We start from the raw sequence: 27,522 nt of genomic DNA on the forward strand, positions 1-27,522 counted from the left end.
CTCTTGCTCAGGCTGGTTTCGAACTCCTGAGCTCAAACAATCCGCCCGCCTCGGCCTCCTAGAGTGCTAGGATTACAGGCGTGAGCCACCGCACCCGGCCTGGTACTTGTTTTTTATAGAGCAAAAACTTCCAGGGTTTTTCAGATTCACTGAGCTATACTGTTAAACAAGGGTTGCTTAGAGAGGTCCATGCCATGTATTATACAGTTACTTTATCCTTGTGGAAAAAATAGTGTCCTTAAATGTAGTAGGCGTGACCTTTAAGATCATATTAATAGTAAATTTCTATAGCTCCTTACTTCTAAGAAGGCAGCTTGACTTCCAAATATTAGAGCTTCACTTGGCAAAACCACTTCAGGAATTGAATTGGGATAGATTGCTAATTTGTTTTGGAGATTTCTAAGTTTTCCTTTTGCTCTATTCTGCTGGTGAATAAACAGGCAGATCATAGTATTGTGTTTGCTGATGAGGTGAAAATTGAAGTTTCTCAAACTTTAATAAATAGACTTGCAAGATAGCAAAATGCCAAGATAAAATTGTAGCTTCTAGGATTTCCAAACAGGATTATACACTGCATAGAGAATCTGGTTTGAATGTAGTTCAAGGATGTGTGCTCCAGAGGTAAGTGCCAGAGCCTTAAGGCTTGCATAGCAGTAGTGTCTTGTGTCTTCCCTAGCTAAACTGCTATAGCAGAGTAAGGATTTTTAGGCCTAGTTTTGGGAAAGAAATGAAAAGCAGTAGGTTTTACTGTCTTTTGGCTTTAACAAGTGACTAATTTCTTCATGTTAGTACATACGGTAAAAAGAGCTGCTAATAGAGAGCCAGTAGCACAACCAAGGCAGGTGTCTTGGCTCTGCTACCAACAAAGTTTTTTTTTTTTTTTTTGAGACAGAGTCTCACTCTGTTGCCCTGGCTAGAGTGAGTGCCATGGCGTTAGCCTAGCTCACACCAACCTCAACTCCTGGGCTCAAGCAATCCTACTGCCTCAGCCTCCCGAGTAGCTGGGACTACAGGCACAGGCCACCATGCCCGGCTAATTTTTTCTATATATTTTTAGTTGTCCAGATAATTTTTAGTAGAGACATGGTCTCACTCTTGCTCAGGCTGGTCTCGAACTCCTGAGCTCAAACAATCCACCCGCCTCGGCCTCCCAGAGTGCTAGGATTGCAGGCGTGAGCCACCGCGCCTGGCCTCTAACAAACATTTTGACTTAACCTCTCTGAAGCTCAGTGATCTCTATGATCCCATACGTCATTGAAAAATAATAATTGCGCTTCTGCCATGTGCCAAGTACCTATCTTGGTGATGGGGATATAATAGGGAAAAAATACTCCAGATCTAAAAATCCACAATTCTATGTCATATTGCTTTTATCCTCCTTGAAATTGAATGCAACTTTCAGGGATTATAGCCACAGCAACAATTCAGATGAGCAAAAGGCAGGGAGGGGTAGGGAATTTATTGGCTCATGTAACTGGGAAAGCCAAATAATGGCACTAGTTCCAGGCATGGCTACTTCTAGGAATTTAGATGATGTCATAGGGGACTTAATGCTGTCTCCTTCCATGTTTTAGTTATGCAGAGTGGAAAAGCTAGCCTTATAGCTAGCAGTTAAAAAGAGTACCCTCTCTCTCAAAGCCCATATTTGAAAACCCCCCTTTTTTTTAAGAGAATGGGGTCTTACTCTGTTGCTCAGGCTTGAGTGCAATGGCACAGTCATAACTCACTGCAGCCTCAAATTCCTGGGCTCAAGCAATCCTCCTGCCTCAGCCTTCTCCTGAGTAGCTGGGACTACAGGTGGTTGCCACCATGCCTGCCTAATTAAAACAAAAAAGTTCTTTTGAGATGGGTGTCTTGCTGTGTTGCCCAGGCTAGTCTCTGATTCCTGGCTTCAAGCTATCCTCCTGTCTCAGTCTCCTGAGTCTCTGAGAATTACAGGAGTGAGCTACCATGCCTGATTCTGTCCCTTCTTATTAACCATTTTTGCTCCTCCCCTCTTCTCCCAACTAATCAATGGTCTGTCTCTGAGGTTGAGGAGGGAGGCATCACTGTGATTGAAAATACCAGTGTAATAATATGGGGTTGAGGAGTTTAATAAAAACAAAACAAAAGAGGTAGAGGGCTCTGGTTAGGTAAAACCAACCATGTATTTTTTTACATGAGCAAAAAAAATAAAGATTATTTTTTAAAAAGTTATTTGAATCATATGGTTGTTCTTTTTAATCTTTGCTCTGTGACCAGATGGATCTAAAAACTTTGGATAGGAAAATTAGAAAGTTTTCCATATTTTGAATCTGCTATATTATTTCTTTATAGAGAAAAAGTCCAAGTAAAGAGAGATATTTGTTTAATTTAGTAAGAAAAAACATATAGGTTAAGTCTGTGTATAGTATGAGTTATAATAATATTTACATCTGCTCCTTAAAACGTTGTCCTTGGTCTATATGAAGTATCCAAAGTAAGGTAGGGAATAATCTTATATACCTGAAAATATTGTACGCATTTCTTGGCACTATGTTGATAAATTCTAATGTATCCAGAGAAAGATTACCAGGATGGAGAAGGCACTAGAAATCAGGTTATATGAGGAGAGACAGAAGAATCTAAGGATAGTTAGCTTGAAGGATAAACTTAGGTGTGATTTAAGAAATCGTTACAAATCCAGGTAATTGGAAGGTTATGTAGAAGAGGGAAATGTGTAGATGCGGGTAGGAGGTGCCAGCTTGCATTTATTGAACACTTGTTCAATAACTACATCTGGCACTATGCTTGATGTTTTATTTATTGTAGTCATGCATGATAAGGAATTTGTGGTTTTTTAATTTTTTGTGTTTGTCTTTTAACAGAAACTGAGGTTTAGAAATTTAAAGTAATTAGTGTAAGATCACTGAGCCAGTAAATGTCCAAAGATTTAAACACTGGTCTCGCTCCAAAAGCCATTTTGGATAGGGAGCTACAGAAGACAGAATTGGATGCATATAATGAAGACTTTTCTAAAAATATAATGGATTGTCACAAGGTAGTGCGTTTCCTGTCATTTGAAGATGTTTAAGGAGAGTTTGGATTATCATTTTGCAGTGGTTTTGTGTGTGTCAGGGAATGAAAGGCATGAATTTTAGGTTGATATTTTAAAATTCTATAATTATAGGAGGGCAGAAAAAGTTATTCAGTGGCTGTTGAGCTTGTGCTGTGCATGGAGACAATTGAGAAAATTAAAAAAAAAGCTTTAAAGACATTGTATCTAGCCTTTCTGATTTTCTAGTTTATTTTTTTTTACTATAGGAAGAGTTGTTAATGGACCTTTCTCACTCATTTTTTCTTTCTTTCTTTCTTTTTTTTTTTTGAGACAAAGTCTTGCTCTGTTGCCCGGGCTAGAGTGCTATGGTGTCAGCCTAGCTCACGGCAACCTCAAACTCCTGGGCTCAAGCAATCCTCTTGCCTCAGCCTCCCGAGTAGCTGGGACTACAGGTGCATGCCACCATGCCCAGCTAATTTTTCTATTTTTAGTAGAGACGGGTCTCGGGGTCTCCCTCTTGCTTAGGCTGGTCTCGAATTCCTGACCTCAAGGGATCCTCCCGCCTCGGCCTCCCAGAGTGCTGGGATTACAGGCATGAGCCACCACGCCAGGCCTTTCATTCCTTTTAGATAGAAGCTTCATTTATACTCTACTAAGGTGCTCTTCTCTTCACTAGAGTCTGATCTTTAATCTTCAGTAGTCAAAATTACTACTGGTCTACTCATAACCATTCCAAACTACCAGTCCCCAAAGGCCAACGTGTATTGGGGACCAGATAATGCCTCCATTATAGTTAGCCCAGTTTACCTAAAGAAAGGATTTTGCAATTTAAAAAAAAGTCTTGGCCGGCGCGGTAGGTCGCGCCAGTAATCTTAGCACTCTGGGAGGCCTAGGCGGGTGGATCACTCAAGGTCAGGAGTTCAAAGACCAGCCTGAGCAAGAGCGAGACCCCGTCTCTACTAAAAATAGAAAGAAATTATCTGGACAACTAAAAAAAAATCTATATATATAGAAAAAATTGGCCGGGCATGGTGGCGCATACCTGTAGTCCCAACTACTCGGGAGGCTGAGGCAGTAGGATTGCTTGAGCCCAGGAGTTTGAGGTTGCTGTGAGCTAGGCTGAAGGCACGGCACTCTAGCCCAGACAACAGAGTGAGACTCTGTCTCAAAAAAAAGTCTTCATACATTGCAGGCATTCCTTCATTTGCTGGGTATGCATGTGGGTATGCATTGTTTCTAGTCTGGTAAATATTAGATATAATAGACCAAGAAAGAGCTTAAATAACTAAACATTTGAAATGGAAAGAACTTGTGCTTCTGTATGAGAAAGGATTAAAAAAAGACTCCTTAAGCTGGAGAAGACATGACCAAAATATTAATATATGGATGGGGATAAACAATACAGATCTATCCATCAGTTTAGGAATCAGATGCATAGTGTAATGCTTAAAAGAGGTAATTTTAGGGTAGGTAAAAGAAGCTTTACAAATGATTTCAGATTTCTCACCAGTAAATAGTACAGGTAGAGAAAAGAAAGTGATTTAAGAAGAATGTTAGTATTTTTGGGAAAAAAGAGGAGGGAGTAGAAAACTAAGCTCTGGAGAGGATGTGGAATTATAGTTTGAAAAGACATCTTTATTCCCCCCCCTTGTCAATACAGAACAAAGAAAAGATATCTTTAATATATCAGTTTTATATTTGGAAATAACCCTATGGTTTTTTTCTTTTTTAAATAAAACAAACTACAGAAAGGATGAGAAAATTTTGGGTTAAAGAAAAGGGGACGTAATTTAATGTTAGAGAAACATCAAGGTAGATACACCCATGAATGGCAGATTCATGGAGTGGGAATAAGGGAAATACGTGAGGTATGGGATGTGTTTTCTGTCTGGAGGTTTAGATAATCTTATCTTCCCCTAAGTACCATGTTGATTGTATTTAACATCTTCCAGCTTTTAGGGAATGACTTTGGTCTCAAGCTTTTCCATTTAGAAAATATAGTTAAATAATAATGTATTAAAATGAGATCTTTGGAGGCTTTTTAAATTGGTCCTGTAATCCATTTCTTCGTTAGAAGACCAATTTGAAAAATAATCATATTTTTTAACACTATATTCAAGAGAGTGGTTACCCATGATAGGAAGGGAAGGATAAGAGATGTGATCAATTGATTGGTATTGTTTTACTTTCTAAACAGGATGGTGGGTTCATGGATATTTTTATATTCTTCATACCTTGTTATAGCTTTTAAATATTATAATAAAATATTGCACCTTTTTATTACATAAAATGTTCAGTTACATATACTTATAACTTAGATTCAACAGTTTTTAACATTTTGCCACTTGGGGTTTGATAAAAACCTCTTTATCTATATTTACATACATTTTCCCCTAAACTATTTGAAAGTAAGTTGTAGATGTCATGACACTTCATCCCTAAATTCCTAAAAATAAGGGTATTCTTTCACATAACCATTACCTTTTCGTACTTAAGACAATGATAATTCTATTATGTTAATGCAATATCCTGTGTGTATTCACGTTTCTCCTCATATGTCCCTAACTGTCCCTAATATGTCTTCTATAGCAATTTTAACTATTATAAAATGAAGGCTCACACATTGCATTTGGTTGTTGTCTCTTTAGTCTCAATCTGCAATCCTCCTTCTACTATTTTTTGATACTAACTGAAGAGTTCAGGCCAATACAGTTTTCTGTTTCCCTTTTGCCTTTGCCACCTGATTTCTTAGAATTGACTGAAATGATTGTGTCTTAATTATATAGTGCAGTTTATTATTGTCTAATTATTTTGGGAGTTAAGCTTGTTATACTTTAAATATATACTCTAAATTTGATATTTAGGTATTATTTAGAGCTTTTTTCTTACTGTTCTTGAGTTATATTTAATAATTTAGTGATGATAATGCATATTTGCTTGTTGAATTTCACCAAGGCAGAGTCTCAAATATTTGCTAACGTTGCTTAGGAGAGTGTTGGTTTATATAGGCTACAATCAAGAGTGATTCATTTCAAACTTAGTGGCATGTAATAACTATTTGTTTAACCATAGAAAAACCTGAACATAAGCAATTAAATGAAATTCCAAGGATCGAATTAGTATTTGCAAAGGACTGAATTTATTTGTTAGGTTTGACAAAAGTATAAGAGGAGTCCTGTGGTTACTTTATATGTTTAAATCAGTTTATCTCTTTAAACTCTGACAGTTTTTTTTATTGGCAGGGCATTTCATTTGTTACATTTTCCTAATGGTCATATAATAAGAAAAATTGATGAGTCATTTAAGATAGCCTTAAAGAGATTTAATTTTATTAAAGTAATTGTTAAGTTTGATTGGTAAAACAGTAGTGCTTTCAGATTAGGCTGTTTATAGGAGGAAAAAAACCTTTATTTAACAGATTGTCTTGTATATATAAATGGATTGTATGTGTAAGTTGTTTGTGATGTGATGCAAGAGAAGTGCCTGTTGGCATTTGTAAATATAGATCTTTGTCTTTTTTTTTTTTTTTTTGAGAGACAGAGTCTCACTCTGTTGCTTGGGCTAGAGTGCCGTAGCATCAGCCTAGCTCACAGCAACCTCAAACTCCTGGGCTCAGGCGATCCTCCTGCCTCAGCCTCCTGAGTAGCTGGGACTAGCTGGGACTATAGGCACGCGCGACCATGCCCAGCTAATTTTTTTTTTTTTTTTTTTATCAATCTCCCAGCTCTGTAACAAGCAGAATTTTTTTTTTTCTATATATTTTTAGTTGTCCAGCTAATTTCTTTCTGTTTTTAGTAGAGGTGAGGTCTCGCTCTTACTCAGGCTGGTCTCGAACTCTTGAGCTCAAACAATCCTCCTGCCTTGGCCTCCCAGAGTGCTAGGATTATAGGGGTGAGCCATTGCGCCTGGCCTAGATCTTTGTCTTAATAGAACTTGAATAAGTAAATGAAAGCTATTTGCATTTAAAAGTAATTCTTGCACATGTTACATTTTAAAACAAACTTTAGGACCATATTCTTACATTTTGAAACATCCTGCTGGGCATACTCAAATATACATAATAGTCAGTAGATGCCCAGGAGGACTTGCATTTTTGAGTATTCCTTGTTCATCAGCAAAGACGGTACCTTGTATAAACTTAAGTTGTCATGTGTGTCGACATGCTAAGTGAATAACTTCAAGTTATAGTGGGACTAGATAACCTATTAAATAAGAATAAGAAATGATATAAATCTATATTACAGGAAAAATAAATATCTTTACAATAAGGAAATTTTTTTTTTTTTTTTTTTTGAGACAGAATCTTGCTCTGTTCCCTGGGCTAGAGTGCCATGGCGTCAGCCTAGCTCACAGCAACCTCAAACTCCTGGGCTCAAGCAATCCTTCTGCCTCAGCCTCCCAAGTAGCTGGGACTACAGGAATGCGCCACCATGCCCAGCTAATTTTTTCTCTATATATTTTTAGTTGTCCAGCTAATTTCTTTCTATTTTTAGTAGAGACAGGCTCTCACTCTTGCTCAGACTGGTCTTGAACTCCTGACCTTGAGCGATCCTCCTGCCTTGGCCTCCCAGAGTGCTAGGATTACAGGCATGAGCCACTGCACCCGGCCAAGGAAAAATTTTTAATTGGAACTTTTTCATTTTGGACTACTTAAGATTTTGATTTTCGGGAGATAAAACTATGAAATTATGAGTATTACATATATTTCCAATTATAGCATGCCTTGTATATCTGCTGAAATTTTTTCTGAAATTTCCTTGAAGTCGAAATAAGTTATTAAATAACTTCTTTGTACTTCTCATTGAAGTAGAATGCTCCCTTTTTAGAAATAAGTATTTCAAGACAAACAATTGATGATTTTATTCTCAGCTCCTTTTGCTAACTTGTATATTGCAGTTTGGTTTGGGATTTTTTTTTTTATTTTATTTCTTTACAACATGATGCATTCCCAGGATTTTTTTTTAATGTTTGCTTTTTAATGCAAGTTGAATTTACTAAAAGATAAAATTTCAACTTTTAAAGTTTTTAACTAGAAATTATTTTCTCTTGCTAGGAGGCAGGTGGAAGTCACCATAAAGTTTCTGTTTCACCTGTTGTCCATGTTCGAGGACTCTGTGAATCCGTGGTGGAAGCAGACCTTGTGGAGGCTCTGGAAAAATTTGGGACAATATGGTAAGAGCAATAGGGACTTGATGCAGACTGAAAACAGTATGGTAGAACGCGGCTTGCTTGCTTGCTACAGTGCTTGACATTTAGCATGGTATATATTGTTTGCCTATGACTGTATTTCTTTGGAACCTTTTAAACCTGTGATTTTTAACCTTTCTGAGTAATACATGTATGTATTTTTGTCAATCCATGATCACCTTTCACTCCCTCCAGCAAAGTGGTATGTAAAATTATGTGCACTTTTCATCTGATTTTCAAATGCATGTGTGATTGCTTCTCAAACACTGCTTTAAACTGATGAGTTGATAATGCCCCTCATGTTCAGAGTTTCAAGTAGTAGTACTTGAATACTGATTTTTTTTTTTTTGGTTCTGGAATATTTAGGAATTGGCAACTAAAAGTGGGTCAGTTAAGGGTAGACATTATTTGCTTAGGTGCATATTGCTGAGTTCTTTTTTTTTTTTTGAGACAGAGTCTCACTGTGTTGCCCGGGCTAGAGTGCCGTGGCATCATCCTAGCTCACAGCAACCTCAAACTCCTGGGCTCAAGCGATCCTCCTTGCCTCAGCCTCCCGAGAGGCTGGGACTACAGGCATGCGCCACCATGCCCGGCTAATTTTTTCTATATATTTTTAGTTGTCCAATTAATTTCTTTCTATTTTTAGTAGAGATGGGGTCTTGCTCTTGCTCAGGCTGGTCTCGAACTCCTGAGCTCAAACAATCAGCCCACCTCGGCCTCCCAGAGAGCTACGATTACAGGCGTGAGCCACTGTGCCCAGCCTGTTGTTCTCTTCTTAATATAGATAATCTAGAGTTGATTTTATAATTTTTTTCTTAATGGATATGTTTGGGTTCTTTGTTATAGACATCCAAAACACAGACCAAGTTGAAATATATAAATAGGTGATAAATTTCAGTACATTTGCTGAGATGGCTTGATTGTTTCAATTTTATAAAAATTCATGTTAAGTTTTTAAGTATTGAGAGGATAATGCATAAATAGATAGGGAGTGATCAGGAATGTCCAGCAGAAGCAGATCATTCTTTCAATGGAGTAGGAATAGTGTTAGGTGACACCTTCCATCATAGTATCATTTTATTTCTTTGGTGACCTCATTGAGAGTTAGGTGGCTTAACAAACATGTTATGCTCTACATATGTAACTAGAACCACTATTACACTTTGTTTATCCTTGGATGTACAAATTGAGAATCCACGTGGACATAGTAAAGCCTGTGTGTTGAAAGTTTATCACTAAGATGACTATTTCAATTCTCAGTCATTTGGAGTGGATATTGGAAGTTCAGTCTGTTTTGAGAGTTACACGTTGAAGCAGGCAGACTCCTTAGACCTTTTTTAGTCTTACATGTTGGTGCTAAACTAACCCTAGTCTCTGTAAGGACCTTCAAATGATATATAAGTGGTACATTGTCACATGAAGTTATAAAAGGTGAGTGTCTCTGGCTTATTTTCCTCTATTCTTATATATTAATGTTTGGGGCTTTTAAAATTATTATTGCCAAGAAGTACTGAGGCAAATGTCAGAAAACAGTTGGTGAGCACATACAGTTGCAAACTTTAGGGAAAATAACTATTTTGATGTTAAGTAGTACCATGACCTGATTGTTGGGGATTAAAGAAATAGAACTATTTTAAATTGGTGAGTTACTTGAATTATTCCTGGATGGCCTGTTTTTAGATTCTAGATTTTTTGGTACTTAGTCTGTGGTAAAGTCTTGCATATATGAATGTCATTCAGTTAATTTGCATCATTCTGCCCTCAACATTGGTAGTTATGTGGATAGAAAAGTCATGAAATAATTGGAACTAATTAGTGTATAATTAAGAGCTTAATTGGCATAACTAAGTATAATAGGAGTTTCAGTGGTCTGAAATGATCTTGAATAAGAGGGCTGCTATTAAAGCTGAAAGAACCTTGAACAGCCTCCAGGAGTGGAAGTTGTGCTTCATGTTACAATTATAGAATGTTACAATTATAGAACCTTTCCATATTTATGTATTTATGTATGTGTGTATATGTTTAATGTTACGTGTGGGATCATAAAGATTATAGAAACTGCTTATATTAAAAAGGTGAGTCACCAAGTTCAATATAGAGTAAGTTATACCTAAAAACTAAATATGTGGGAAAGAAGATCAGAAGAAGATACAAGAAGATATTAAGCATGATTTTGTCAGGATAATAAAACTGCTATATTCTTACCTTTTTGTCTTTTTTCTAATTCTATAATATACTTATGTAATATAATCAAAAGGATATTAAAAATACATATTATGTCTCTTTTCCTCCATTCTCCCTTCCTGTTAAAAGAGAATATGTTAGATAGTGATTAGCTATACCAGTTTTAACAAGACTTTTGGGACCCAGTTTGTGCACTAAATTTGTTGCCTTTTCCTATGTTTTTAGTTTAAAAATTAGTAAAGATTTTTTCTTCAAAGCATTGACCCTATCATGTCCCTTAACCTTTTTGTTTCTTTATCGTTTTCTGTCTTTGGTCTTCTACTCGCTTGTATTGATGCTTTTTAAGGATTTTTTTATTTTTTAATTGTGTACCAGACAATTTAAGCACATGCTAGGATATTTTGTAACATTTTAATTCTTTCCTTCTCTATCTTCTTATGAACTTTTCTGGGTAACCTTTTTCACTTTTAAGTTTGTGCTTCTAGCTCACTTCTTTTTATTTATAGAAAGCAATTTTACTATGTCCAGGTCTATAACAGGCCAATAAATATTTCTGTACCTTTATTTGCTATGTGTGTTTCCAGGCGGCATTATTAACCTAATATTATAAAAACATAAACTTGGTGATACATTTACATATTAAACCAACTTATTTTATAAGAGAACATTTATTCTTCTTGAATTTTCTTTAGCATAGATAGACCTGATTCCAGAGTTTTCTGTTTTTCATATGCAAGACTTTAGAACTTCATTGAGGAGTCTGTGTTTTTAAAAGAAGTATTTTCCCTCCTGGGATTTATATTTTGCATTTATAGTTAATAAATTCAAGGCCTTGTTGTTTGTGTATTTACTCTTTAATTCTGAATGATGTGGGTGGGGAGAGGTAATAAACCTCTTAGACCAACAAATACTGAGTACTTGCTATGTACCAGGCACTGTTTCTAGCTTCTGAGGATATAGAGATGAATGTGGCAAGGTCTATAGAAACTACAGTAATAGTTACCTTTTATTGAGGGCTTACAATGTGGCACACACTGGGATCAGCACTTTGTATGCAATAACTCTGATCTTGACAGCAGTTGTCCCGGTTTTATAAATGAGGAAGCTGATATTTATAAGAATGATAATTTGCCGGGTGGTCTGTTTCTTACTAATGTTGTACCATTTGTCAGTTTCTAAAGTGTAGCAGTAGGTCCTGGATGCCAGATTGAGAAGCAGTGATGTCACTGAGCACCTGACTTGATGTCATTTCTCTGGTCTTCTTGCTATTATAAAAACCATTTAATTGTATTTTAAAATATTTTTAAGGTTCTTATTCCTGTGAATGAGGGCATATTATTTCCCCATTTGTGATCCATGTGCTGTGATTTCTCTTTCTCCCTTCTTTCATTTCTTTTTTTTTTTTTGGTGAGAGTCTTGTTCTGTCGCCCTGCCCCAGGTAGTGTAGTGGCGTCATCATAGCTATAGCTCACTGCAACCTCAAACTCCTGGGCTCAAGTGATCCTCCTGTGTCAGCCTCCCGAGTAACTGGAGCTACAGGCACCCAGCTAATTTTTCTATTTTTAGTAGAGACAGGGTCTCATTCCTGCTCAGGCTGGTCTCAAACTCTTGAGCTCATGCAATCCTCCTGCCTCAGCTTCCCAGAGTGCTAGGATTATAGGTGTGAGCCACTGCGCCCAGCCCATTTCTTTATTCTTTACTTCTATTATAATAGATTGCCCCCCAAAAGAGTATACTATGAAAAGTAAATACCATACCCTCCTGCCCATAGGCAACCATGATTACCATATTCTAGATACTCTAGTATCTTTTCATGGATTCTTTTTTTTTTCTTAAGAGATGAGGTTTTGCTGTGTTACCCAGGCTGGAATCAAACTTTTGGGCTCAAGCGATCCTTCTGCCTCAGCCTGTTCAGTAGCTGGGAGTACAGACATATGCCTGGCTTTTTCATAGATTCTTTAATATTTAAAAAATATTTTGGAGGAGATTATTTTTATGAACTTTGGCCAGTCTAAGGTAGTTTCTATTTATCTTTTGATTCCCTGTTTTTGATAAGATAAATAAAAGTATAGTCAGTTCTTAATTATTAGTGTGGGCATTTATTTATTTGGAAAATTCAGGAGACGTTATAGTTTCTGCTGTTAAGAAGGGGTTGTTCTGTCTGCCTACCTTCTGTTGAGTTTTGTGTCTGTTGGTTTCTGTATCTTGATATTTTCTAATACTGTTTGGGAGTAGCAGCCCAAAGAATAAACTGGGTGGTGTCATTAGTAACTGATAACAGCGAATTGTGCTTAAGAAGGGGATGATGAGGGTGGATAAGCTTCTAATCACAGAGAGGTAAGCTTTCAAATTTGTACCATTTACCTGACACATCACAATTTATTTGGATGATTTAAGAGTTAACTTACATTGGATATAGGTAGTGAAGAATACTAATCTGTATGATTTGACGCATTTTTATTAAAGTCTGCTTTTACTTGATTGAGAACAAATAATGTTAAGTGAACTTGTTGTTTATATTTGTGTTATTTCCTCCCAATCTCCCTTTTCAGTTATGTGATGATGATGCCATTTAAACGGCAGGCTCTCGTGGAATTTGAAAACATAGATAGTGCCAAAGAATGTGTGACATTTGCTGCGGATGAACCTGTGTACATTGCTGGCCAACAGGCTTTTTTCAACTATTCTACAAGCAAAAGGATCACTCGGCCAGGAAATACTGATGATCCATCAGGAGGCAACAAAGTTCTTCTGCTTTCAATTCAGAATCCTCTTTATCCAATTACAGTGGTATGTATTTTAGTATGACAAATGAAATTAAAAGTTATTTTGCAGTTTGCCTCTAGAGTGACTGATCTATAGTTTTCTTCGCTGCCATCTAGATATTTGAAAATAGTTATAAAAATTATTAAAATTGGCTGGGCGCGGTGGCTCACGCCTGTAATCCTAGCACTCTGAGAGGCCGAGGTGGGTGGATCGCTCAAGGTCAGGAGTTTGAGACCAGCCTGACCACGAGCGAGACCCTGTCTCTACTAAAAAATAAAAAGAAATGATCTGGACAACTAAAAATATATATATATAGAAAAAATTAGCCGGGCATGGTGGCACATGCCTATAGTCCCAGCTGCTCGGGAGGCTGAGGCAGTAGGATCGCCTGAGCCCAGGAATTTGAGGTTGCTGTGAGCGAGGTTGACGCCACGGCACTCATTCTAGCCCGGGCAAGAGTGAGACTCTGTCTCAAAAAAAAAAAAAAAAATTATTGAAATTAACCTTAATTTTGACTATCAATTTTAATGAACAAAGAAAAATGTTGAACACTGAAGCTAAGATCAGAATCACAGTTTTCTCAATTAAATTGGCGTATTAAAAATTTTATTCTTTACCATGACTGTCAGTTCTGTTTCTGATAATAAGGGATTATAGACAGACTTGTTGGAAATGGTCCAAGAAATCTCTCTTACTTATATGTCAGCATACATATGTGTAACAGCATCTACTAGGTAATGACAGACTCCCATAGTACAGTAAGATACACATATTATTATAAGCTACTCTGAGATAGCATGTTAAAAAACCTGTCTCTGATTTACTTGAAATTCTCTGCTTCTTTGCCCTTTTAAAAAGTGATATTAGTGGAATTTTTAAAAAATATTCATGTCTTTAACCAGTTGAGTTTTTACTTCGTGATCATAAGCTGTTTCATGATAAACTAATGACAAAGACACTTGATTTTTGTAATGAATGGGAGAATATCACAGTAAGGGAAGCTTTGATTGGTAAATTTCTAGTATGGGCATATGATATTGGAACATAAACTTAAAGCAAAGCATAAGATATTCTTTAGATTTAATAAGGCATTTTGATTTTATTTACTTTTATAATAGTTATAAACTTATTAATAGATAGTATTAATATATTTACAATATTTAGTGTTTTGGGAAAAAGAATATAACTGGTATAGGTAATTTGATTTGTTTTTGTTATATCCCTAGTGCCTAACAATACATCTTTGTAATTATAGGTACTCAAGAAATTTCTTGATAGTTGAATAATTATTCCTGAGTGGGTATTTAGATTCTCTCTTAGATGACTCAGGCATCTTGTTTGGTGACATTAAATACTGTATGATCTTCCTTGCATCTTTTCTCTGTAGCCATTGTCCCTTGTGAAATGAATACTAGAGTTGTTCTAATACTACCCCTCAGTAAATATTTATTATTATAATTCAAGTGATTATAATGTTAAACATTTCAGAGTCTCATTTGAAAAAAAACAAATTGATTATAGTTATGATTTATTAATTATATATTGTCAGAAGATATTTTAGTTACCTGTTGAAGTAAAAATTGAATATTCATTTAGGAGATAAAATACGTAATAGTACTTTTCAAATGTTTCATTGGAACTTCTCTAAAGTGAGTATATATTTTTTAAAGTAATAATCTTAAAAATTAATTTCATTAATAATTAATAGAAGTGACATCTTGACAGTTGTTTTTTAGGTAAAATAAAATGAAGTATAGCTTATTAATATTTTTCTAAATATAAAATGTGAAGAAATCTTGTTTTGTTTCTTCATAGGATGTTTTATATACTGTATGCAACCCCGTTGGAAAAGTGCAACGTATTGTTATATTCAAGAGAAATGGGATACAAGCAATGGTTGAATATCCTTTATTTGTAAATATTTTATTGATATGTATGAATGATGTGTAAATTCATATGCATCTTATTTTTTCCTGCTTAAGCATTTCTAGACAAGTAGTGTTTACTTTCTCCTCCCACAAAAATATGTTTGGCTTCAATTGAAAATATCAAACTGCAGTACCTGTAGAGAATTGTACTTTTTATTATAAGAATAACTTGATATCTGCTTGAGGACAGGAGTTCAAGACCAGCCTAGGCAACATAGTGAGACCCCGTTTCTGCAAAAAATAAAAAAAAATAGCCAGGTGGGATGGCATGTACCTGTAGTCCCAGCTACTCAGGAAGCTGAGGCAGGAGGATTGCTTGACCCCAGTTGTTTGAGGCTGCGGTGAGCTATGATTGTCCCAGTGCACTTCAGGCTGGGTGACAGAGTGAGACCCTGTTTCAGGAAAAAAAAAAGAATAACTTGCTATCATAAAACAGTCCAGTGCTTCATCTTACAGTGTAAAATAACACTATTTGATGATATGTACACTTGTAACTTTTTAAAATTTATTGCAAATGAACTTTTCTGTCTCTTTCCTTAAAATAGTTTGGCAGTGCCAAAACTTTAGAGTCAGTAGAATCTTTTTCACCTTTCTTTATTGAACCTTTTAAATGGTCATGATTTATGTAAGAACTGCTTCTCTATTAAATTTGTTATATGGTGGGTAAAAAGAGCAAGTTGCAAAATAGTATATATAGTATAAGCCCATTTTAAAAAAATAATAAAAATAAAAATCCCTAATCTATGTATGCATGTGCATACATGGGAAAGGGTGGCGATATACAGCAAACTCTTTAACAGTTTACTTGCTTACTTGCTTGTTTACTTGCTTACTTCTGGCAAGGTGTTTTTGGTTTTTGTTTTTTTACCTTATGTATTTATGTGATTTGATTTTTTTCAAAAAATTATAGATTTAAGTAACTTTTAAAAAATTTAATAAAATTTCTGCCTTCTCAGAAATATATAAAAGTCATATATTTGTTTTATATTATTTTGATTCTTTGCAATATTGTTCTTACTTTTAAGTAAAATAGTTTCAGGGTTGCAAGGTTCTTTGCTAGGGAACAGGACTACACTCCATTATCTCCCCTACCCCCAATTTATAAAGTACTTCTGATGACTTAGAAGGATTAATGTAGATAGTTTGGTTGTATTATGTTTTCTTTGGTACCCTTGATCTTACAAGTAAATTCTCCTACTAAAATTCATCTAGAAATTTTATTTGGTAACACGTTTCTGGAAGTAAAGGAGTTACTTCTGATTATTTTAAGTCCTTTTCTTTGGAAGTGAGTAATGATTAAGTATCAGTTACCTTAAACCTAATTTCCTTAATAGTGCTTATGTTTGAATCAGTTCTTTGTGCTCAGAAGGCTAAAGCAGCACTCAATGGAGCAGATATATATGCTGGATGTTGCACACTAAAAATTGAATATGCAAGGGTAAATATCTTTTTCAAAACTTTACCAAAGAATATTTATGCTTTGGATATACAATTTGAACTTACTTTATTTTCAATCTTAACAGCCAACTCGTCTAAATGTTATTAGGAATGACAATGACAGTTGGGACTACACTAAACCATATTTGGGAAGACGAGGTAGGTATTTTATGCATTTTAGAAAGTACTTACAACTACTGACAAATTTTTAAATGCAGTTAGATTCTGCTTCCTGAGATGAGCTAGTTAATTCAAATAAAAACCTTGTTGGTGAATGCTTTTGTTGCAAAAGGCCATGTAATGCTGGAAAATAACCTTGAACGTTAGTGCCCCCTACTGATATGTGCTGAGCTATTTATATTTAGTTCAACAAGGAGCCCACACATACAGGCACGCCCGCAGTTCAAGGACTTGCATTTCTCCAAGCAGCTCTCTCTCTTTGGAGGAGAGGAAACTGATTCAGAATATTCCTTACAAACTGCAAACTTGCACACTGCTTCTCTATGGAAAGGACTTTTCCCCCAAGCTGGACGAGGCATTAAGAAGGATAGAGGACTACAGCAGGCTGACTCTACACTTCATCATGCACAACATCGGCATCAGCAAAAAGCCCTCTGAAAAACTCAGACTTGCAATTCACCTTGACTGCATACTGCATGCACCATCACCCCAAGTTTTTAAAGGAGGACACTTAACAGTACTTCAGACTTGCATGGGATGAACACCATGATAGACTGTGCCCATTTATTCAAGTTGTATGTGTATATTGGTCTGATTTCCCTTAAGGTTTCAGTTGTAGAATTTAAAACTTTTCACTAACGGAAACTAGACTTTATCTACAATGTTGTAAATCTTAATGCCCTTTCCTGTAACTGTTTGCAGCTTAGATTCAAATTGTTAATTGGCAGATAACCAGGGCCAATTTATCCACAGGTCTTGGGAATTGATAATGCTCAACCAATCCACACAGATAATTAGAAATTAAAGGATTAGAAAGGTGCACACTTGCTGCACTTATGTTTACTTTTTTTTGTTTTTTGTTTTTTTCCTCAATTGTGGACATTGAACAGAAGTTCTAACATAATGAAAAGGTGCATTATATGTAACATGTTTTTCTGTGTGGTTTGATTTTTGTAAAGTGGCTGTTTATAAGTTGTCACTTTTTGTAACAATTTAAGGTTATCACTTATGTTAATTTCTGTAACTAGAAATTTTGACATTTCAAATGTAGGTTAAAGTAACATGTCTGTCCAAGGTAGAATATATTTAAACTTGATAAATCTGAAAAAATAAGAGCATTTCATTTGAGATGCATTTTCACCTATAACCTATAAATGCTAGATTTCATGAGCATAGACTTGACTGATAAAATTGTTCAACTAACTGTGTGGCAATTCTGGAATATACAAATTAAAATGTGGATCTTGTAAAAACAAGGGGGCTGCAGTATTGGCTACATCTCAACTACAATATCACTGTTCGAACCACGGGTTGGAAAAACTCAAGATGCGTATGCCTGTGTAAAAGTCAGTAACTAGAAAAGTTTTTATGGCATCCAAAATATCTTGGGCAGTGGATACTCTATAGTGCATGTACTCTAGCAAAAGAAAAGTAAAAGACAATGGGATGATCCTTTGCATGTTCAAATATTTAGGACTTTTGGATGATTGGCTCATTTCAGTTCCCAGGAAATCATCTTGCCTTATGCATGAGGTTGCAAATAGGTTTGTTTTGTAATGCAGTTTTGCCCCGCCATTTTACCACTTACAGAAATCTGCTTGGCCTAGGCTTAATGCAGTCTAATTACAGTATTGAAAAACAATCCCTTAGCACTCAAACAACAGGACAAGTGGTTGATGAGAAATCTCTCACTTCTGTCAATTTACAGTCAGTTATTGAACACTCAAGTTTTTTTTTTTTCTCATTTGAAATAGTTTTGGTTGCATTTTTCTTATTGCCTCTTAAAACATTTATCCTATAGATATGCTTCTTATTTGTAACAGTGTTTACATCTATTCTTTTAAAAGGTCTGAAGTTTACACAAAGCCAGCTTAAGTTAGTTCTTTATACAGTGCTTGTTAGATAATTCAGAAATGTGTAAGATAGATATTTAAATAGTGAAATATAATTAAAGGAAGTAAAATAGAATTTTAGTTGTTTATGCTTTCAAGGAAAAAATTCCTTTCTAATTCTTTACAGATAGATATTTGTCCGGCAAGAATAAAGCAGTTTACGTTTTGTTTCTGTAGTGATCTTAGCATGCGCTCAAGTTGATAGATACTGAAACTGTTTAGTTGCTATCCCTTCATATAACTTTTCTACCCCTCCACCGCCACAAAAGAGCTCTTTTAAAAGCTTAACTTTATTTTTAAAAGTCCTTTTCATTCCTAATTACATTTTAGTGCAAAGAATTCTTAGCCTGGACTCCAGGGAACCCCTCCAAAAATGTTAAGCAAAACTTGTGTATATGTACATCTTTTTGAGGAGAAGGTCTATAGCTTCCATCAGACTTCATTTAAATCTATGAAAGCTCACAAACTACTGTTTAGAAAGTGATATGTTCAGTGTTTGACTTTTCTGTTCAACTTCTGTTTTATGTGACCTTATATCAGCTAGTGAATGCTTCAAATAAAGTGAATTATTAATAATGAGAATGTTTAGCTGAAAGATACCTTGAGATCAACTACTCTGACTCTTCCTTGTTATGAATGAAGATTGTGACTTTCTGTGACTATACAGCCAATTAGTGGTTAAGTTGGAATCATCTGATTCCCAACCCAGTTGTCTTTCCTTTATGGCACACTATTAACTGTATTAATAAAACTAAGTCATGAAGACATTATGGTGGTTTGGGTTTTAAGATTCATAGGCCAGTTAAGAAATTGTGTTTAGTGTTTGATGTATATGCTTAAGCAGGGGAACATTAATGGAATGGATTAGCAGACTGGATTGGTTCAAGAGGAGTGAGTCTTAAATAATGAGAGATGCTGAAAGCCATGCAGTAGAAGGAACTGAATGTTTAGACGTTTGGAGAAGAAATGACTTTGGGGAAATGGGAAGGAGGGTCATAATAGTACGTGAGGCCTTAAACAGAGTAGAATGTGGGTAGAGGATCAATATCTATATAGTATAAAAATTAATTTTTTCATAATTTGGGACTATCTGAAAATGTAAGGGAAGGTAGTACTTACCTTGTTACTGGTTTGGGGTAAGCAGAGGCTTTTGGTCCCAGATGGTAGGGATGATGTAAAGATAATCTTTACGTTGAATATGGGTTGAACTAGATGATCTCCTAGTCCCTTTCGATGCTATGATAACTTGGAATAGGTAATTAAAACTATACTTCTCTAGACTGAAGTGAAAATTAAAGTATTTCTCATCTCCCATAAACCTCATTTGTTTAGGTGACTAAGGATATATGAAAAGCCTCTGAGTTTTCAAAGATCAGAATGACCAGAGTCTTAAGATACATATTTTAAAAAATTTATTGGGCCTTATGATTTGATCAGGAAACTTTCTAAAAGTATTATATAATGATTTAAAAAATTTACTAACCAACACAAGAAGTGCTGTTTTAGAAACCTACAAATAATTTTTTAATTGATATCTCAAACTAGATTTGGGGAAAATTGGCATGCCTTCCCTGAAAATGTAGCTAGAACAAAAATTATCCTTTAGAGTATTGTAGTATTCTCATCCAATAATGTAGCCCCCTTGGTTAGCTTTATCTTGGCATATTTAAACTTTGGGGGTTGCTCGTAGTCCTGCCTGGTGTTAAGATCGATAGGCAATGACCTATCCATGGTATAATATGGGCCAGTGAGTGATGTGCAAATTTTCAGCTCTCAAGTCAGTAGGTGTTTATAAATATGTATATATACATATAAAATACTCTGTGTTTACTGATTGTGAAACCATGTAATACAGGTTGTTGTTGGCTTATGCTGAAACTTCTTGAAAGAAGCCTACTTTGAAAATGTGTTGCTGTTGAAGCTAATAGTATGATTCAGGTACTGTCTTTCAAAAGTACTGCACTTAAAGCTTGTTTTAAAGACATGTATTGGTAAGAACTTCTGTACAGTGTCAAACTCTAGCATTGTGTACATTCACTTTCTGAAAAGTATCCGTTCTTCCCTTAAATTTGAAAGTGTGATTGTATTTAGCATTTGCCAAAAAGATATTTTCAAGTTAAGTGGAATTTGTTAGATAGAATTATTTTTTTAAACTTTTTGGTGTTTGTATTTAAATTGGTTGTGAATGGATGTTTAAAGTTAACCAGGAATCTTATTTCTTTTATGAATTGTAATGGATGTTTTGAATGGGTGTTTCCCATGTGAGAACTCTGTTAAGTACTTGGGTCAAAATTGTTAAAACAATGTTTCTACTTTTGTGTCAGATAGAGGAAAGGGTCGCCAGAGACAAGCCATTTTGGGAGAACACCCTTCTTCGTTTAGACATGATGGCTATGGTAAGTTTGTCAAGGCAGAAGGAAGGTAGTATAGATGAACTGTTAGAATTCTTGCATTTCTGATGAAGAATTCCACATTTTTTGTCTCTGTATTTTTCCTGCTTACCTGACTTGGTTTATATAGGACCAGTCCCTTATAACGTACTCCCAAGGAGTTGTCCCAAATCCCTTGTTTTCTTAGGATATTGATAAATCAAATAATTCTTGAGGTAAATGAGAGCTATTGGTTGGGGATTGAAAATTTTTTTGCCACTGTATTTTGTTTTGGTTTTGATTTGTAGTGGGCACTGGCCTGTAAAAGGACCAGAAAGAAGTATTATTGCTCAGTAAGTGTATTTTCTTTCATTCTAGCAATTATGAGCAAAGAGGAAATTTGAGTAATAAAGGCAGAAAGAGTGGAATATTTGTCAAAAAGGAAACGTGCTTCTGGTCAGACTCTTAACTTCTTTTAGCTCTGCAGTTGGCATTTGGCTTTGGTTAAATTTGTTCATATTTAATTCCCCTTTTAAAACTTCGCAGCTTTTACTGTGTGCTATGTTAAGATTACGAAACGTAGAATAACAGTCTTCCCCAGGAAAAAGCTAGGTTTCAGACTATTGTTCTTGTAAGTAGATGTCTCGTAGGTAGATGTTGTGAGTAGAATTGCTGTTGATAAGACTTTAACTGGCTATAAACTGTTTTAAAATATTTTTTAGTTTTTAGTTATTGATCCCACCTATTTCATGCTTTAAAGTTGAAATACAAAATTATTAGAAAGTGGCAGGAAATAGAAATTGCTATATTGTGCTTTTGGAATGTATCATTGAGAAGCCCGCTAGTGTTGCCTGTTGTCCTAAATGTTTTCAAATTGCCAATGTATTTACTTTAATGACCATTGTTAGCTGTGGGTTTTAGCTTATTCCCTAGTGTCTTTTTTTGAACTCCAGGAATTTATTACCTGTGTGCATGCACGTGTGTGTATATATTTGTTGAAGGATCCACAGTAGTCTATACGGCAGAAAAGATTAAAACAATCTCTGTGTTCTGTCAAAATAACGTGTAGTATACAATGAAACTGTTATTACAGTCGTTTCAGTGAGTGTGTACCTTGATCATTTTTCTTAGTTCTTGTGACCAATTAAATATTAAATATGGTTGTATGGGCAGTAAAAAAAAACAGGGAGCCTGTTATGCTTCGCATAATGAAGGGTTACAAAAAAATTGCTAGTTACAAGTTTGTAGTATAGTTGTGGTGTTAAGTATGTCATGGCAGTGAGCTGAAGGTTAAAAACTGGTTAAATGTTTTGCCAAAGGAGGCTAGAAAAATCTGTGGAAGAATAAATGAAGGGCCAGAACTCTACTGTAGAAGTGTTAAAATAGAGCATTTTCTTAGTTTAGGTTTGCCTTCCTTTATAAAATATTCTGAAAAATTGTATAAATAAAAATATTATCTGCCCTACAAGAACCTTTTATTTTTAAAAAGCCTATTGTGAAATTCTTTGGTAGTTATAATGGGATTGTGTAAGATTGTGTAGGGATTCTGAGCTATGTACTTAGATATTTATCTCTTAGGTTAATTTGTTCTACTTTCCTAGGGAAGAAAGCAGAATGGGATGTAGGAGGAGAGAGAATGAATAAAAAGAGGTGTGGAGAAGAGAAGTAAGATGAGGAAATGGTGGAAAAAGCAAAGAAGATGGGGATGTGTGCTGGTGGTATTGAACCTTTTTCTGAATACTGCAAATCACAGCTGTATCCCTTCAGATCAGCAGTTCAGCAGAACAGATTTATTTGCATTTTGAGGTCACACGGGTGGCTTTTCCTATGTAATGTTCTATAAGAAAGGGGATAGAAAAGGTTAATTATGATTCAGGACCCATAGATTCTATGAGATTAATTTATTCATTGGTTTATTATAGCAGTTTAAAATTCTGTGCTAATCATCAGTTCTTTAAATATTTTTTTCTTTTTAAACTACAAATCTAGAGAAAATCTTTAAATCATTTAATTTGGGAAGCTTAGCCCTGTGAGATGACCTGGTAGAAGCTCTCACATTTGAACAGTGGCAAAAATGAATATATAGATTGGCTATGAGCCTAAGAAAAGTTTGTATATTAATTGCTAGCATCTTTGGCTATGATTCTTGGACCAAAGATTTTAAAGTTTGAAAGAGAGGAAATGCCTTGAAAATGTTAATAATACCATTTATGTAGCATTTTCTCATATATGTGAATTTTTTAAATACATGAAACATTAGTTTTTTAAGCACTCAAACTTTTTACATTATCTATTTAGTATAGAAGCTTTTAAAAGACTTCTGATTTTTCTTATCTTAAGCAATATAGGTAGTTTGAATAGCGTAGATAACATAATTTAATCCTGATGGCTCAAAGTCATAATTACAAACATCAGTCATTCTCTTGCATTGATTTTGGTTGTTACGTAGGGCAGTGATTCTTAAAGTTTTTGGACCTTAGCCATTGTAAGCAAAGTGAAGGTTTCCACTGCCCATATACTGTACTTTTTCCACTGGCTATGAAAAAGAAAATTTAGGTACAATGAAGTGTCATTACTGTGTACAAGCAAATGGTGGTAGTGGGGAGGCAATATAATATATTCGTGTCCTTTGCAGTAGACGTAAGAGCGATATTTGAACTTTGGTATTTGTATAATAGTCTATATTAGAGGCTGAAATATGTATGGTTACAATACACTTCAATTGAGCTAGATTGATTATTTTGGCAAAGTGCCAGTTGTCAAACGAGCAGTTGAAAACCATGACCAATCTAAGGCAACTGATGATGGTGCATTGATAAAGTATTCCTTCCCAAGATTGCAGAAGTTGACACTGTGTTCTTGTGTACTCGGTGGTATTGTTGCTGTGTTGTTATGAATGGCAGCTTTATTTAGAATACTGAAAATTGGAGTCCACCATAAGCTCTAATAGCATGTTACGAATAACAAAATTAGTAGTTCTTAGTAACTCACTTGGTAGACAGATGTCCCTTAGTCGTACATAAAAATGAAAGTTAGTGGCATTATATACTTTTTACTTCTTAAGAAATGAGGAAAGGACTTGGGTTTTGATTGGATTTTTGCACTTCAGCAGGATATTTGCATACGCTCCGGACTGTGCTTCTGTAATCACTAACTCAGGAGTACCTAAGAGGTGTAGGGTTTATTTTTCTAAGCTATGTATCTCCATCTTAGTTACTTGTTGCTTCTGAGTTCTTCCTCTCTTCTTGTTGCTGTAAAATGTGCTCTCTGCTTACTTTTAGTATCAGTTTCTCCACACTCATTCCTTTCCATTCCACACTCTAGCTTTATATTTCTTATTACTTCTAATCTGTTGTGGATGGAAAAATCAGATAAAGTTGTTTAAAACTACTGTAAAGTTAGCAAGTTGATTCTTGATAAAGAATCTCAATGTAAGAGATGTAGATTTGTGTGTGTGTTTCCTTACTCAGGCATTATTTCCTTCTGGATTCTTGATATTTTTTCAAACAATGGAGGTTGTGAAGTAATAAGACACTTGTGTTTAGCTGAAGTATTGACTAAACCTAGGGTTTTAACTTGCTAAATTAGAATTAGAGGAATAAAATACCAACCTGAAAGTACATTATAGTTAAATATATTCAGGTATACAACTTTCCAATGGAACTAAAGATATTCTTTTTGTTATATCTGTACAGAGATAGCTTCCTAGATTTTACTGTATATTTTAATATATTACTCCTCCAGAAGATATTGGCAGGAGGTTTATTTTTTAAATTTATATACATTGGCCCTAAGTTTTATATTGATTTCCCTGTCCCCCCAACCATAGCCTAATTTTATATGGTTTTTTTTTTAAATATAAACTGACAGCCTTATGTATGCAGGTACAGGTCAATATATCTTGGATCTGGTACAAATAAATACAGGTTTTATTACTTTCCCATAGGTTATGTTTAAATATCTGTACATTTGAGTTTTCTTTGGACATCAAACTAGCTAATGTTAAGAGTTTATTTTTTACGTGGTGAAGTGTATCTACTGAAGTATTTATATCAGAACTATGTATATGCATTTTATTTATTTATTTATTTTGATCATTTTTATAGGATCCCATGGTCCATTATTGCCTTTACCAAGTCGTTACAGAATGGGCTCTCGAGATACACCTGAGCTTGTTGCGTATCCATTACCACAGGCTTCTTCCTCTTACATGCATGGAGGAAATCCCTCTGGTTCAGTTGTAATGGTTAGTGGATTACATCAACTAAAAATGAATTGTTCAAGAGTCTTCAACCTATTCTGCTTATATGGGAATATTGAAAAGGTAAGTTTCATTTTATATTAACTTCTTTTGCTGGGATATCTGGTAGTAATTCTGAAAAGGCTTACAAATATGTAAGTATTTTCTGTTTGTATCAGGAACATCCAAATTCTTTCAGTAGTGACCCACATAAGGTAAAACTCCATTATATAGAAACCCTAGAACTTATTTTTTGTTGGTAAGTAGTTAAGTTTAGGTTGTTGGTACTGAAAATATTTTTTAAAAAAGCAATATAATGGCCAGGTGTGGGGGCTCACGCCTGTAATCCTAGCACTCTGGGAGGCTGAGGTGGGTGGATCCTTTGAGCTCAGAAGTTTGAGACCAGCCTGAGCAAGAGTGAGACCCCATCTCTACTAAAAATAGAAAGAAATTATCTGGACAACTAAAAATATATAGAAAAAATTAGCCAGGCATGGTGGGCTGTGCCTGTAGTCCCAGCTACTCAGGAGGCTGAGGCAGTAGGATCGCTTGAGCCCAGGAGTTTGAGGTTGCTGTGAGCTAGGCTGACGCCATGGCACTCCAGCCCGAGCAACAGAGCGAGACTCTGTCTCAAAAAAAAACCGATACAAAAAGAAATCTAAAGCAATAGTTTAATTAATTACTAGGGTATTATAGGTATAAAACCTATATTTTGATGATCATCTCAAAGAGATTCTAGCATTTAACATACTGAACTGTAAAATTTGAAAGAGTAGTTGCTTTCATGGAGATAGGTATACATAAATATATCTCAGAGCTTGGCCAGAAGTGAATTTTAGGAGAGTTCTAGGATTTATATACCTTCTTCCTAAGTGCTAGTGTTCTATTATCTTCTGAGGAACAATATGCTTTTAGTATAATCAATATTTGAAACCGATTCTCTTTGATAGAATGTGTCCCAGACTTTCCATTTAGAGGTTTACATTCAAAAAGTAGGAAAACATTTAAAATTTACATGTTTTGAAGGTCTTTAAAAATTGTAACTATATTTTTGCCAGGTAATTGTGGTTTTCCCAAATCTGTGACATTTTATTCCTTGATATCTTAACAAATGCCTAGAATGGTACTTGACACAAAGTAGATGGTAAATTAGTTTTTAAAGAATCATGGAAAATTTATCTAGGGAAATGAATGGTAGTCTTAAGTTACCAATTGTTTGATACACTTGCTAATTTGAATTTATAATAATATTATTTTTCCCTGTTGTTTTAAGTGATTTTAATGTTCTTTTCACAACAATAAGAAAGCATAGGCCAGATGTAGTGGCTCATGCCTATAATTCTAGCACTCTAGGAGGCTGAGGCAGGAGGCTTGCTTGAGGTTAGGAGTTCAAGACCAGCATCTGAACAAGAGTGAGATCCTGTCTCTACAAAAAATAGAAAAATTAGCTGGGCATGGTGGTGTGCTGTAGTCCCAGCTACTGGAGGAGCTGAGGCAGGAGGATCACTCCAGCTCAGGAGTTTGAGGTTGCAATGAGCTATGGTGACGCCACTGCACTCTAGCCAGGGAATAGAGTGAGACCCTGTCTCAAAAAAAAGTACAAACATATGAGTCATAATTGTGTGAGAAGAGGGCATGGCTTCAAAAGTTGGTACTTTAGTTCATTATTTCTTTTTCTTTTTTTTTTTTTTTTTTGAGACAGAGTCTCACTCTGTTGCCCAGGCTAGAGTGCCGTGGTGTCAGCCTCGCTCACAGCAACCTCAAATTCCTGGGCTTAAGTGATGCTTTTGCCTCAGCCTCCCGAGTAGCTGGGACTACAGGCACAGGCCACCATGCTTGGCTAATTTTTTCTATGTTTTTAGTTGTCTAGCTAATTTCTTAGTATTTTTAGTAGAGATGGGGTCTTGCTCTTGCTCATGCTGGTCTCGAACTCCTGAGCTCGAGGGTTCCTTCCACCTCAGCCTCCCAGAGTGCTAGGATTACAGGCGTGAGCCACCGTGCCCAGACAGTACTTTTAGTTCTTAGTTCATAAAGCTCCTTGATCTGCTGAAGTGACTCTTTCAGATTCTGAAATAAGAATTTTCCTCAACTATTTGATCACAGAAAAAAGAAAGAAAGAAAACTCCACATTTCTTCTGGGGGATAACATATGGGATACTTCTGCTTGTATAACTGTCCAAGAATACATGGGATAGCTTTAACAACATTGGGAGAAGTAGTTCAGATTTTTTTCATATAGACATTTATCTTAGACCCAGGTAAAAGTCTAGGAACTGGGCCGGGCGCGATGGCTCACGCCTGTAATCCTAGCACTCTGGGAGGC

General features: G+C 35.5%; 1 protein-coding gene across 4 annotated transcripts in view; it reads left to right on the plus strand.

Moving 5' to 3' along the window:
- HNRNPLL (heterogeneous nuclear ribonucleoprotein L-like) overlaps window positions 1–27,522 on the plus strand; it is a 39,008-nt gene that overhangs the window by 3,842 nt on the left and 7,644 nt on the right. For 2 of the 4 annotated variants that reach the window (XM_012653865.1, XM_012653864.1), the window contains 7 exons: window positions 8,070–8,188; window positions 12,940–13,177; window positions 14,969–15,054; window positions 16,423–16,519; window positions 16,605–16,677; window positions 20,915–20,986; window positions 25,066–25,283. In XM_012653865.1, the coding sequence (XP_012509319.1) occupies window positions 8,070–8,188; window positions 12,940–13,177; window positions 14,969–15,054; window positions 16,423–16,519; window positions 16,605–16,677; window positions 20,915–20,986; window positions 25,066–25,283 (903 nt within the window). The remainder of the gene's footprint in view (window positions 1–8,069; window positions 8,189–12,939; window positions 13,178–14,968; window positions 15,055–16,422; window positions 16,520–16,604; window positions 16,678–20,914; window positions 20,987–25,065; window positions 25,284–27,522) is intronic. The other 2 variants (XM_012653867.1, XM_012653866.1) reach the window with 1 other exon arrangement.

Source organism: Propithecus coquereli, unplaced genomic scaffold (genome assembly GCF_000956105.1).
Source record: "Propithecus coquereli isolate 6110/MARCELLA unplaced genomic scaffold, Pcoq_1.0 Scaffold43, whole genome shotgun sequence".
Classification (NCBI taxonomy): domain Eukaryota; kingdom Metazoa; phylum Chordata; class Mammalia; order Primates; family Indriidae; genus Propithecus; species Propithecus coquereli.